The sequence below is a fragment of the Halichoeres trimaculatus genome, unplaced genomic scaffold (genome assembly GCF_033239565.1).
Source record: "Halichoeres trimaculatus isolate MK-OKI-2021-1 unplaced genomic scaffold, fHalTri1.1 fHalTri1_scaffold_19, whole genome shotgun sequence".
Taxonomy (NCBI): Eukaryota; Metazoa; Chordata; class Actinopteri; order Labriformes; family Labridae; genus Halichoeres; species Halichoeres trimaculatus.
In genome coordinates, this window is record NW_027437197.1 from 13794059 (window position 1) to 13808665 (window position 14607).

At 43.2% G+C, this 14607-nt stretch overlaps 1 protein-coding gene across 9 annotated transcripts in view; it reads right to left on the minus strand.

The window, feature by feature from the left end:
• dgkh (diacylglycerol kinase, eta) overlaps positions 1–14607 on the minus strand; it is a 46894-nt gene that overhangs the window by 20810 nt on the left and 11477 nt on the right. For 7 of the 9 annotated variants that reach the window (XM_074694499.1, XM_074694498.1, XM_074694497.1 and 4 more), the window contains 3 exons: positions 10908–10988; positions 3985–4089; positions 2625–2757 (listed from right to left, as the gene is read on the minus strand). In XM_074694499.1, coding sequence (XP_074550600.1) covers positions 2625–2757; positions 3985–4089; positions 10908–10988 — 319 coding nt within the window. Of the gene's footprint in view, positions 1–2624; positions 2758–3984; positions 4090–9710; positions 9865–9934; positions 10045–10907; positions 10989–14607 lie in introns of those variants that run through there. The other 2 variants (XM_074694502.1, XM_074694503.1) reach the window with 2 other exon arrangements.

Here is a 14607-nt window from a genome sequence, read left to right on the forward strand (position 1 = left end):
AGACACACTGTGTGTAGGGCTACAAGTGTGTGTATGTGAGAGATGTGAGAGGATGAACCAGAGACATGAGTGTGTGTGAGTGTCTGTGTAAGTGTGTGTGTAGCACAAATCAATCCCCTCTGACCTGTGCAGGAAATCGAAAGAAATTTGAGCTGCGTTGATTGAAGTGAAACTGTTTGTCTGTCTGCACTCGACATTTAATAGAGACACTCTGCAGCTCGCTTCTGTTTTCTCTCTCAGCTCATCGCTGGTCCTCATCAGACAGACTGAACAACCCCTGCCTCCAGCATACGTCCACAGCTTAATCATATGGATGGATGTTATTAGTTAATATACCCTGAGATAAGAAGTCAGAGATGATATTTATTAGGGCTGGAGCAGTACACTTTTCTCCTGATTCCATTCTTTTCTAACTTTTGGGGTGCCGATTCAATTTGAATTGCAATTCTTCTATATTTTTGCTATTTTTTTTTTATTTTTGCGATTTTAAGTCTGCTTCTTTAACACCAGACCATGTGAAAAATTTGATAATGCTAATGACAATGATGTCTTCAGACTAAATCAGGAGCCATATTTTCCCCAAAAAACACACATTACATGTGAGTCAGTTTTAAGGATATGAGCAGGGGATCTGACATCCCCTTATGTGATAGTTAATCAAACGAAAAAAAATATACCCTCTGCTGGAGAGAAGTGGTAAGTTTTTTCTTACCCAGCTTAAACAAAATCTAAAATGAAAAAGTCAAATTTTTAAAAAAAGAAAAGAAACAAGTTTTTTTCACAAAAAAAGAAAAGCACAATTGTAAAATTGTAAAAAACAAACAAAAAAACCCAATCCCAAATTCATTTTTTCTACCACCTCTAATCTTTAACTACACTTAAAGCAGCAGCTGTGAAATATCAGGGGAGGAAGATTTTGTTTCTATGCAATGACCTTCTGGTTGAATTTCTTTATTTATTAGTTTTATCAAAGCTAAATGGATGTATTCTACCTCATTTCACCTGCCTGTTTCTGAAATAGATTTTTGAAGCAAGGGTGCCTTTCAGTCATGTGACCTGAGCTCTGCCTCTGATTGGGCAAACTCGGGATTATAATATCTTCTATACCGCTGAGTTAGAAATAAATTCACCTCCCGTAGTGTCTACCAAAAGTGAAATCAATGATTCAGACCAGGCTGTAAACATGTTTATTTCTGCTTTTTTTTGGCTTGGTGTGTATGTGACTCCCAGTACTTCTGGAGCCAACTTCAGCAAACATTCGAAAAACAGCAGATTTTAGCACTTCCACATTGTCTCATATTTTCAGACCAGAGATTGCCACCTGAACTTTATGAATACACTCTTTTCTTTCGCCTTTAAGATCGAAGTCCTAATCATTTCATTACAGGATGTATGTCTGAAAAAAAGATGAAAACATAATATTCCTCAGTGTGTTAGAAGTTAAAGTAAAAAGTCCTCCATTTAGAAGAAGTAAATGGTGTAAAAAACCAATGAAAAGGAGAATTCTGGGGTTTCTCAAGACAAAATCTTCAGATTGAATGAGAGAGGGCCAAATGTAGGGGACAAATGTAGGGGACAAATGTAGGGGACAAAGTGGACAATTTTGAGTCAAACTTTATGCTTTAGAAAAGAATCAGCTAAAAGATCTTTTTGGCTTTGCAGCATGATTGTCAAAGCAGAGTATTGTTTCCCCTCCTCAGCCCTCTTTTTACATAATTTCTTCCCCCTTATGTCGTCCACAGCATCTGCAGTTCTAATTTTTTATTAGACTGATTTTAGGTGCTTTTGTAACAACACGGCGTCTTTCTTCTCTTTGGGTCTCATTCCTCCCCTCCTGTTCTGCATATGAGAGGACCTCATTGTGGAAGATAACGAGCCCAGAGTGAAGAGGCTCTCACACCCAACCACAGCTCACACACATGGGACGTAACATACACACATTAGCAAAATTAGAGCGTGAGGATATGCAGATGGTGCTCATTAAGGTCTGCTGTCTGTCACTGACACTTTACACGGGCTCAACCTCTGATGTCAAAGTCCTCTCCTCCCTTCACACCCCCCACTTCACAGCTCTTTCACAGACGAGGTGAGGAGATGTGGCGTCATTCACAGCATCCATTAACAGTTTTTGCCTCCGTTATGGCTGAAGAGAGAGGCATAAAAAGCTAAAAACAAATCCACAAAGCCTGAGTCAACGCTGCTTACCTAACACACAGCACGACAAAGAACAGAAGGACATGGGCTGACATACATCCAGGAGGCTGAGCTGCACTAATGGCAGCTCACCACAAGATCTTTTCACTCCTTCTACCTCAAGCTGACAGTCTGATGGGCAACCAACTCCATGACCCAGAGCTTTCCAAAGACCCACGCTGGCACTAGTGCCTCCAATCTGCTCCACTTTGACAGATTGAACAAAGAACTACCTGCCCTTAGTGACGCTATTACCAAACAGGCATAGGTCCTCTCAGTGCGTATAGACCTGCTGACGCCCAGATGAACTTCTGCAGAAACTACAGCATCTTTAAGCTACACAGCATGTTATTTTACATAGAAATACACACACAAGATGACATGGTTCAGTCTCATTATGCATCTGAGAGAGAAAAGCAAGTGGTTTCTACCTTCACAGGAGAGGCCGTGCGATGTGACGCCTGACAGGCTATCTTTACAGACGTTGCAGAAGGTGGGCCGTGCATGGGAGCAGGCGTACCAGTTGTGCATCCCTGAGAAATGCTCCACGTTGAACTGTGCTGTCTATCGGAGAGAAGAGCAAATCAGGTTAACAGATACATCTACTGCTGGTTATATTCAAAACACTTTGAACAATTACTGTTGTTTAATCAATTTTTAAAAGCAGTCAATGAAAACCATGTTCCCTATGACAGACGTCTTTTCTTAATAAGAGCCTTTCCCTGTGGTCTGGTTTTCCTGCTATCTGAAGTCTCTTAAACTAAAACCAGGACTCTACAGGTCTGACTCTACAGATCTGACACCTGTTCAGGAACACTGGGAGCTTTCAAAGAGCTCAGTGTTGGGAGAGAGCCCACAGTGCAGTGAAGTTAATTTGAGTTGTGTTGGCGTGGGCGTTGCGTCATCTGCAGTTGTTGGCACAGCCCTGGATCCACTTTGTGTTTCATAAGAAAACTAGAACAGGTGCTGAAGAAAGTGGGACACTGGTTCATACAGTTCTCCATGAGACAGGGTAATTACATGCTGCTGGAAGGATAACATGGCAGGAGTGTGTTTGCATTTGTGTGTGTGTGTGTGTGTGTGTGTGTGTGTCCTGTGGTGTGTGAGCTCTGGGGGTGCTGCTGCATTGCAGTGCAGTAAAGGGGGTGAGGGATGGGGTCTTATATAAGATTTCCCTCCCAAATCAAAGACATTCAAATGCAGCAGAGCTTTTTTTCCTGAGCCTGCACACAAACTACACTCAGACTTTTCCTCACATCTTTCTTTGCTCTGAATATCTGTGATTTTAAAGAGAGAAATGTGAATCTCTTGCTAACAAAGCCAAGCGTTATGTTTACATAGTCTCCTGCCGCTTCTGGTATTAAATGAGTCACGGCTGGTGGAAGAGTGGCTTCAGAATCCAACCTGTGCATGGTGACGAAACATGTGTCTGTTTCTGTGTGTGGATACTGAATGTGTGTCCTCTTGAGAGTTTGCACACCTGTGCCTGCACGTGCGCATCCATGTGTGTAAAAGCGTGTCAGCTGGTGCTTTGGGAATCCACACACGAGTTTGTCACTTCTGCGTTAAAAACTTGGATCCCCTGTTGGTTTTAACGTCATGAGTGTGAAGCCGTGCAAACCTCACAGACGGACTCAGGATGAGCTCAGGCTGTAATGAAATGACTGAACCCAGCAGGATGAAAGGAGCATCCTCTGGAGCTGAGGTAACATGATTAAAAACACTCCAAATGCCTATTGTTTCTGCTGCATCCCCTCTCTTAACACACAAAGTTCAAAAGCTGCTTCTTACCTCATAGTGCTCTCTGGACTGGACGGACTTGAGCGAGCTGATCCAGTCCTCCATCTCTTTCCTGTTCTCGGCGCAGAGGATGAGCCTACGGAACGGAGTGATCACCTGCAGGAGAGCAAGGGATGCAGGAGTGAGTGAGAAAGATACTGAAGCTCAATATTTTGTTCCGGTGCTTTCTCTCCTCAGCCTGCAGTGCCACTGAGAGGAGGGAGAGCGCTCGTCTCCTGTCTTTAAGGGAGAGAAAGGACCAGAAACCTCCTCCCTCTCCTCCTTCTCTCCCTCTCTCATTAACTCTATCCCTCTCGTCCTCTCGCACCTTCTTGAGTTTTATTTCACTCCTCCAATTTTTTCCTTCTCTCTCAGCTCTTCATGTTGCTTTGAGGCAGATATGTGCTGACAGGCGAGGCCCCTCAGTAAAGGCTAAGAGCTTCTCCCCCCTCCTCTCCTGTGTGTGTGTGTGTGTGTGTGTGTGTGTGTGTTTAAGGGACACTCTCCCTGTAGATAACCCTACAGACACACAGCATCCTTTCAGCACTCCATCACTTATTTATGCTCCCTCATCTCCTCTTTCTCTACATCTCTCTGTGTGTCTTTACGTTGTTGCTGCTCACCTCAGAGAGAGAGAAGTGAAGCACACACACACACTTCTCCACCCAACATCACACACACACACTTATCAATATTAATGAAGTGAGGAATGCCTCTTATGATTGATTACTAACTCCTCTCAAGTTAACCAATACACACGATCTCACAGGAGACAAACATTTAACATCTCTTAGCACTGTGAGGGATGAACAGTTTGATACTTCAGTGCAGCTGATTTATTTTTTGATGGGTTAAATGTAGGGATGCACCATTCCAACTTTTGTGGTTCAGATACGGATACCTTGGCTTTGGTAACGACTGATACCGATACTAGTGTTAAATAATAACCTGCATGCCCTGCTCTGGGATAAGACTGTTAATGGTTTGGGTAAAGACAAAAAATGAGTATATGGAATAACTGAAGTTAATATTTATTTAAACTATGAAATATTTAAATGTTTACTATTAAAACAATTCTTCAGAATGTACACAAGTTCTTTTCAAATGTAAACTTTTATACCCTGTTGACTGATAATGCAGCAAAAAACAAAGCGAGTGCATCAGAGGCAATATTTCAAATCAAGGAGCAAAGAGTGCTGGTTAAAAAAAACAAACAAAAAAAAAACATAGAGCTGTTTGCCCCCATCGGCACCATGGATCTCTTCCCAGTGATACCGATCCAGCTTTGAGGGGCCCTGATACACCGATAACCCATACCACTGATTGGTATCGGTGCATCCCTAGTTAAATGAGCTCTGCTGCAGACAGACTCAGAATGAGGAGATGCAGACTGATTTAAAATACATTAAAGAAGCTAAAAATAAAGCTCTGTATCTGGACTACAGAGGGAGGAGGAGGCAGTTATGATCTAAAAGCCTTCACAAGAAACTTTCCCTGCTGTCACAGAGGAGGAGGAGGATGCATCATCTGAACTTTAGCTGAGGAGAGACAAAGCCGTCTCATCACTCACAGCTTCCCTCACGCTCTGTCACTTGCTGCTCGGCCACAGTTCTTACAGCCATCTCTTTAATTTCTGGGAAGTCCAAATGGACAAAATGCTGTTTTTCCTTCATTAAAGCTACCTTTGATGAGTTTTTTTTTAAACATGTTTAAAGTCAGACTGATGTCTCTTTCAGTTTCAAAAGCCAACCAAGAACATCAGAGATAAGACAGACTCAAGCAAACAACACGTTTAACTCAGGATGGAGCTCGGAGCAGAGCTGCTGCTTCTACACCCCCAAATGTGGCTCTGGTGTGAGGATGCCTCTTAGATGCTTTTCTTTGGAGATATTCTGGATGCATCCACCTGGGAGGAGACCCGAGGAAGACCCTGAAGTTTCTTGGGATATTTTATTTCTAGTTATGCCTGGAAAGACTTCAACATCCCTCAGGAGAAGGATAACAATGCAGAGGAGAGGGACGTCTGGGAAGACTTGCTTAGATCTGATCTTGGATAAGCAGATGGATGGAGTGAGTGGTAAACAACAGAGTGGTGAAAACAAAATCCAAACCAAAGGAATCCTTGTCACTGCAAAAGACTGAAATCTTATCAAGTGTTTTTTTGAGTAAAAATTGTCTTTTTATATTGATATGAGCCACATTCAACGTATCAGTCAAGAAAAATCACTTTTTTTCAAGTTGTTTAATAACAAAATGAGGTTCAAATTGCTTGTAACGAGCTAAAAAAATCTGCCAATACAACAAGAGAATTCAGCTTCAGTCTAGAATAAAGTCTTCATACAATTTTTTTTATTCTATAGGCAGATTTCTTTTAAAACTTATGACAAGCCATCCAGGTGTCATTTTTGTCTTTAAATAACTTGAAACAAGACATTTTTCTGGACTCAAGTGGCTCATATTAAGTCTAAAAAGACACGTTAAACAAGACAAAAACTCTTTTCATGTTTCAGTTTTTCCATTGCTTCTCCTGCCCCTCAACAACATCCACCCGAGGAAACACTGCAAAAAAAAAAAAAAAATCTAATCAAGCTTTTTTTTTCTTATTTTCAGCGGAAAATGTCTTTTCAGACTTAACATGAGCCATATTCACCTGACCAGTCCAGAAAAATGTCTTATTTCAAGTTATTCAAAGACAAAAATGAGGTCTGAATTGCTTTTAACGAATTAAAATAATCTACCAATGAAGCAAGACAAAAGTTACGTGTATTAAGACATTATTCTAACTTTAAGCAAAGTTTTAAGCAAATTTTTCTTGCTCCATCAGCAGATTTTATTTATTTGTTAAAAGCAATTCTGACCTCATTTTCCTCTTTAAACAACTTAAAACAATACATTTTTCTGGACCAGTTGAATGTGGCTCATATCAAGTATAGAAAGACAATTTTTAATTAAAGTAAGACAAAAACCACTTGATAAGATTTCAGTTTTTTACAGTGTATAATCTGAAAAAAGTGATGCTGTGAACTGGAGTCCACACATCCTGCAGACTGAAAACAAACATCAAGTCAAAGAAGAGCTGTGAAGAAAAGGGAAACCAGAGATTTGACCCTCCTCTTCGTCAGAGATCTTTCCCTCTCTTTTAGATACATCCTGCAGCGGCATGTCCAGACCAGCAGCACCAGAGGCTCTGACAAATGACAGGGTGCAAGAGTGTGTGCAGGTTGGTTTGTTTCAGATAAGTCAGCTTTGGTATCTGCATTATTTTGCATGCTTACAGATAAGAAGCTAGTGAAATCTGCTCTCAGCGAGTCTACATGTGCAGCCGCCTCTTACATAAAGAGGCTCCGTACTCAGAGGTGCAAAGAGGCTGAAAGAGGTGAGACAACAGAAAGCTGAGAAAACTGAGCAACACCTTCACGACACAATATGACCGTAAAAACAGCCGCCGGTGTATCACAAATGATCTGACGGCAACCTCAAAGATCAGGGCTAGTGTAGGAGTTGAGGATGAGGATGTGGTTGGTTGGTTGGTTGGTGATAACATGTCAGAGTTTAACAAATCTAATCATTTAAAAGAGGTGCAGGCCTAAGGGAGGCTTTAATTCCCCAACTTCAGAGAGTCAGAGCTGATACCATCATGTTTGGTTTGTTCAGAGCGAAGCATCCACCTGACAAACTGTCCCCTGATCGATCGCTTTAATCACTCTTCAGATCAATCAGCCCAAAGAGCTTTAATCAATATCTTGTTACTTTGAGTCATGAGCAGCATTTCCAGAGAAAAGCAATAAAACCATGTCATAGCTGTGAGCTGTGTGTGTGTGTGCCTGTGTGTGTGATTACTGTCCTTTCTCTGCCCTCCATCACTGAAGCTAATCACGTTAGCGTTCTCCCTCCTTATTCAAAATAAGTGGACACAACATCTCCCAGATTACTGAATGTGTTTTTGTCAGAGTGTCATCACATGCTCCTGTGTGTGCATGTGTGTGTGTGTGTGTGTGTGTGTGTGTGTGTTGTTCTAAGCAAATCAGAGAGCAACAATCCTGCAGCTTGCAGAGAAGAAGTAAATCTGTTGTGCTCGATGCTCTGCAGAGACCCCTATTTCTCCTCATCCGTTAATCACAATACAGTTTTCCTGCAGGGATTAAAGTGTGTGTGGAGTGAATTGATCCCTTTGGACATAGATCATCCTGTTTCCCTGCCAGTGGTGTACAGTGTGTGTTTGTGCGTGTGGTACAGGGTAGTGATAAGATTGGTTGCCAGGGGAAACAGGAGCAGCAGTTTCCAAAAACAGCTTGAGGCATCCCTCAAGAGTGGAAAACCTCCCTCCATTCACTGGCCTTCAGCACACACTTTGTCAGATGTGTGTGTTGAAGGTGTGTAACAACATGTGACAACATATATGTCTTTGGGTGAAAAGATAATGGCGTCAGAAGCCTGGCTTAACATTTTTGGTGTCAGGATTTTCCAAATGCACGGTCAAATATTTGATCAAAACATTTTTTAAGCTCTGGCTGTGATGTCAAGAAAAGATAAAACTGATGAAGACCTGAAACCAGAACTAAGACCATTTCCAACTGTTCTGCATCAGTAATGTTTCAAACCTGTATCAAGTCCAAAGAGGAAAAACGGCTACAAAAAGATCATTTCAGACACCTGCTACTGTTTTAAGAACACAAACACACACTCAGACAGAGGATCGGTGACAGTGCTGCACAGATCCTGCATCCACAGGGACCAGCAGCAGAGGAGGTGGAACAAAACCATCACAGCTGCTCCCTCCCTCCAACACACGTGCACCACACTCACACCTCCTCTGCAGCTTTATGCAAACTTCCAACACTAAGCAGCCAACACCGCTGGATGCTTGGGCATTTGAGTTTCACTGAGATTCGTTTCTCAGAGATGAGCTCGATCCGTTGAGCATGAGTGAGTCAGTAAGCAGCGAGGGAGGGGTCCCTGCAGAGTCTGTAATGGGTTTAGGGTCTGGGTTGGGCTGAGCTCTCTGTCTCACGTGGACTTCAAGGTGCTGCAGCGACATTGCATATGCACACACACACGCACACACACTAGCACGAGAGAGACAATAGAGGAAAATGTAACGTGAACTCTGAGAGCATCATCTGGACCCACTTAACACCAACATACATGTACTTTCACAGCTCATGTATGACTCAGTGTGAGAACAGTCATTAATATTGTGACCATGTACGGACACATGCACGTCCACGTGTGTTTTTTTTCTTCGCATTCTTGTTTGTTGATGAAAAATGACTTTTTCATTCCATTTGTTTTTTTCTTCTTTAAAACATCTTTGCCTCTGCAACATTTAATCTCACCTCATTTCCATACATGCACGTATGCATAACACTGAGATAGATCTGTAAATGTATCACCAAAGAAGAGCATTATTAAGCTTTTGATGTGTGTCTTAAGCGGTGAAGGATTTCTGAGGGCAGTTTTGCACAGATGAAATAAAATGTAATTATCTTTAATACACTTATTGAAATAGATATGTTAAGTATGCTATTCAGGTGAACTCCTGCACTGCGTCTTTCAGAAAAACAGTGTCATTAATCTTTTTTATCGAGGTTTTTTTGGTGAGTGTTTCTGAATCCCTTCCTGGAAACAGCACGGGCATGCACAGCTCACGAACACCTGCAGAGCTCCTACATGAATGAGCATGAATCTCCTCACAGCACAACTCAATCACTCGTTCAAACCATCCAATTAGCACCAACCTGCACAGAAGACGACAGCAGCATCGCTCATCCTCAGAGGAGCGACTCCTCACAGACAGACAGACAGACAGACGGACTGAAACAGCTGGACGGACACAGACAGTCGGAGCAATGCTTCCTCTGCAGTACTTTCTCTCTTTCTCTGAGCGCTCAACCTGCGTGACGCCTGGTATCCCCCTGTCAGTGTGCGTGTCTGTGGAATACCATCGAGCACGCCACGTTACCTTCGGTTTTCTCTTTCACCGCTTCCTCCTCGCTCATTCACTCACTCCTCTCCTCCTCTGCATCCTCCTGTCTTTTGTGCTCTGCTTCTCAGTGCGCACTATCTCCCTCTCCCTCCCTGTTTCTTTCTCCCTGCGTGTGACATCACTCCAGGATTTCCTCTGCAGCTTCACCTTGCTGCGTCTTATTCCCTTTACCGCCTTAAACTGCAGGCTTTCCTCATCAATCATTCCTTCCTTATTCTTTTCTTTCTGTCAAACACTTGTTTCTAAAAACAGATTTTTCTTTGTCCTTACTTCCCTTTGTGCATCCTCATTCTTTCCTCCTTCAGCATCCCCTCCTTCCTCCTCCTCTTCTCTCAGTCTCAGCAGGATGCTCACACAGAATGTACGCACATGCTGCACACACATGCATCAGGCAGGCACACGTAATCTTATTTATGAATATGGCAGACATTAAGCCATTCCAGGCACTCACTGAAGCATTTCAAGGCTCTACTAAAAATAGCTGCACTCTCTCCTCTGGGCACTGTTCTCCTCCTCCCTCCTCCTCTTGCCTGTTTCTTTTTATAGCAGCCCCCAAGGAGAGGAGAGACATTTATAGAAAGGACAGTGCACTACAAGCTCTTTCACTGTCTGTTTCCATCCCCGTAATACTCATGTCCATCCCTCCTACTCATACACACACACATTCATCCTGCTGCTCATTGTTCTCCACAATAAACATCCATTCACAGGATCATCATCTCATCTCTCCCTGGAGACAAGCAGCATGTGATGAGCAGGTGAATCATTATCCTTGAAGGGCACGGTGTGACACACCTCCAGCAGGCTTTATTAAAGGTGTGAGAGCTGTGGACACGACTCAAAGCAAGTGTGTGTGTGTCTGTAAAACACACCACTACTACATGCTGGTCTGACTCTGCCGTGGTCCCACCTTTCTGTGTGTGTGTTTGTGTCTGCAGGAGGCACTCACCGTGAAGCTGTTGTTGACATTCTTTGTGCTGGACTCTGCAACGCTGGCGTCCGACAGGTCCACCTCATCAAAGATAAGGGACTGGAGAGGAGAAGAGGAGGTGAGGAGGGAGAGGAGAGGGCACAAAAGAATTAGTTTTTTTCTGAAAGTATTTGGTACAAAAGTTTATCTTACTCTTAATAAAAGACATGAATAGAAATGTGACAGGCTGTGGGGGGAATGTTTCAGCAAAGCAGGCCTTAATATGAAACAGTAAAGCGTTTAGGATGACATCAACTAATCAGACATGTTAACAACTAAGCTGCCTGGCCAAAAAAAAAAGATTGCCACCAAAAAAAAAAGGGTCACACACTCTAATATTCCATTGGACAACCTTTAGCTTTGAATACAGCACACATTCGCTGTGGCATTGTTTGGATAAGCTTCTGCAAGGAGACAAGATTTATTTCTATTTATTTCCATTGATACATTAATTTTTTATTGAGATCTTATATTGATGATGGTAGAGTCTGACCGCTGTGCAAAGTCTTCTCCAGCACATCCCAAAGATTCTCAATGGGGTTAAGGTCTGGACTCTTTGGTGGCTAATCCATGTGTGAAAATAAACCGCTCTGTCACAGTTTGAGTCTGATGAATCCTGCCCTTGTCATCTTGGAATATGGCTGTGCCATTAGGGAAGAAAAAACCCATTGATGGACTAACCTGGTCGTTCAGTATATTCAGTTAGTCAGCTGACCTCATTCTTTGAGCACAGACTGTTGCTGAACCTAGACCTGACCAACTGCAGCAACCCCAGATCATAGCACTGCCCCCACAGGCTTGGACAGCAGGCACTAGGCATGATGGGTGATCACTTCATCTGCCTCTCTTCTTACCCTGATGGCCCATCCCTCTGGAGCAGGGTAAATCAGGTAAATCCACATGACCTTCTTTCATTGCTACAGAGTCCAATCTTTATGCTCCCATGCAAAGTGAAGCTTTTTTTTCTGGTTAGCCTCACTGATTGGTGACTGACAGCGGTCAGACTCTACCATCATCAATGCAAGATCTTGGTGAAGAATTAATGCAACACTGGATGGAAATAAATCTTGTGACATTGCAGAAACGTATCTTAACAATGCCACAGCCAATGTGTGTCGTAATCAAAGCTTAAGGCAGTCCAACGAAACATTAGAGTGTGTGACCTTTTTTTGGTGGCGACTTTTTTTTTGGCCAGGCAGTGTATCTTAATGAGCAGCTGCATCTTATTTTAGTCTTAAGTGAGCACCTGAAAGCTTCTAAAAAAAAGCAGGAATTCCTGGACACTTGGTGCTGATGATATCTATGCAGATTAATGAGGTGATTGCTTGTTTTTGGACTTGATCTCCATGTGGAGTCCTCCCTTCTCTCCGTTATGAAGATCTGGGTGGTTCCCCTTGCACTTTCTCACTCCTACACTGTGTCTCCCCTGAACCTACCCACCTCACCTGTCACTCTTCACTGCAATCACTGCCTGCATTTTATCTCCACTCAAAGGCCATATCCATGTAGCAGGGTCTCTGGAAAACTGCAGATATTTTTATACATTGAGGCCTGTCATCCACATGAAACCGCAGTTTTACATCACTTTAAATGATGTTTCCTGAAAAATCTGGCCAAAGTGAAGACTTTGGATAACCCTTTCTAGTGCGTCCACCAGCCTCATGTGCAAACCGCCGGTCTCTGCCATGTTCTCACCAGAAAACTCAACAGCTTTCACCTCAGTTGCTCGCCTTCAATCTGCACCTCATCTCGCATCACTCCTCGGCTCCTTGAAACTTGGATTTCTCTTTTCCCATGTCATTAAAATGATTGTTAACTGCTAATCTGCCCACAGATTCTGCTTAAGCACCGGTTACAAAACCATAACAAAAACCAAAAGGGAAGTTGAGGATTAACAGAAGGAAACAGCATATGGTCAGCTTTCAGCGATGTTCTGACCCACACATGTCTGAGACGACCAAAATGAGCTCACAGATCAAAACTTGGAGGAAAGTTTGGCGAGTTGTTGCCTCATCAGAAGGATCACAATCCTTAAAAACTCAGTCATTCACTATTTGGGTTTTTCCAGATATGAATAAAAGCTCTTCTCTCATGTTACTCAGAACTTCTCAGTTTGATTAACTGTCCTGTTTACTAAACCCTGCAGCCAAAGCGAGGATTTCCTCATTTGTTCCTTTTTGTTTTGACTCTCCACTTGAAGACAAGTGAGTAACGGGACGGTAAATGGAAACCAGTGTGGCACAGGGGGCCCAGTGGATTCAGAGAATCAGACCAAGAGGAGAGTCTGAGTCTGCACACAGAAACATGATATCTAACAGAGTGTGAGGCATGCAGCTGGGCTCTCAAAGGGCTGCAGGCCAAAAACACGATGTCGTCAAAGGAATGCCCTCTGACTGTGTATTTGTGTGTGTGGGTGTGTGTGGGAGGAATGAGTTGCTGCAGCTGTCAGAGGGAATGCCCAGTTAACGACGCTCCCTCAGGCCAGGCTGGAGAGGGACATCAGCCAACGCTTACTCTGTGTGTATCTGTGAGGGTGTGTGTGGAGAGCATGTGTCAGAGCACTTCCACATATGCCTTCAAGTGTGTGTGAATGTGTGTATTGAGCACTGGCCAAGAGGGCAGAAGTATGAACAGCACGCCAACACAAACACTGTCCCCACTGTTCCCGCTTTGTGCTCCGCTCCGGCATTACATCACAAGTGCGTCCGTGTGTGTGTGATTAATGCCTACTGTCTTTCTGACACACTCGCTTTCTTTCATTCACTCACCACACCACTAGTACACTCCCGTGTGTGTATGTGTGGGCACACACTCAGAGAGAAGCAGTAAAGACAGCTGACAGTGAATGGTGGACAGAGAAGGGTCCAGACCCTCCAGAGCTGAACTCTCAGGCTTCATCTCTGCAGCCACTCCGTCCTTTATTCTATACCCTGACAGGCTGTCACTGCGAGGCATTTTCTTTTCATCAGTTCAGCTTCTGAAGGGGGTTTCCAATCATATTAACCAAACCAGATTTGTATATGTTTCAGTCTAAATGACAGAAGTGTTTGGGTTTAAAACAGGTTATCGGTTTGCTCGTAGGACAGGATTGCTGTGGTGCAGAGATGCAGCCTCCCTGATGGATGGACAAGGGGGTCAGACTTCATATACACAGGGCAGCACAGCCAGCCAGGCCACCGAGGATGTCAGAGTGGATGGACATATCAGGAATGGGCTCTTATCTACAGAGGCTATCAAATAACCATAGACTGTAGAAGAAGCTGGCACAGCCACAGACAGCACAAGAGTTTTACTAACAACTGTTAAATCTTTATGGAGCTGTACTAAGGTAAAAAGATGGAGCTGGAGATAGGTTACTCCAACTTATCAGTTTAATGCAATTGCCACAAGTGATGCCAAGTAACTCTGGTATTTATTCAGAGGCTATAACCAATGGACTTTGAAGACTTGTGTGTATTTTTGTACAACCAAACACTCATTGACACATTAATCAAATGATCATGATGACAATAAGTCAATCATGATAGCCTTTTCCCTAAATCTCTCCCTCTTTGAGTCAAAAGCCCTGTTCCCACCAAGCGGTTCAGTCCGGTTCGTCTCGGTATGGCACACACTTTGTGGTGTTTTTTTTGACTAAAACCGTGCCACTTTTTGGTGTCCTTCTGTTGGGGTGCCAGAC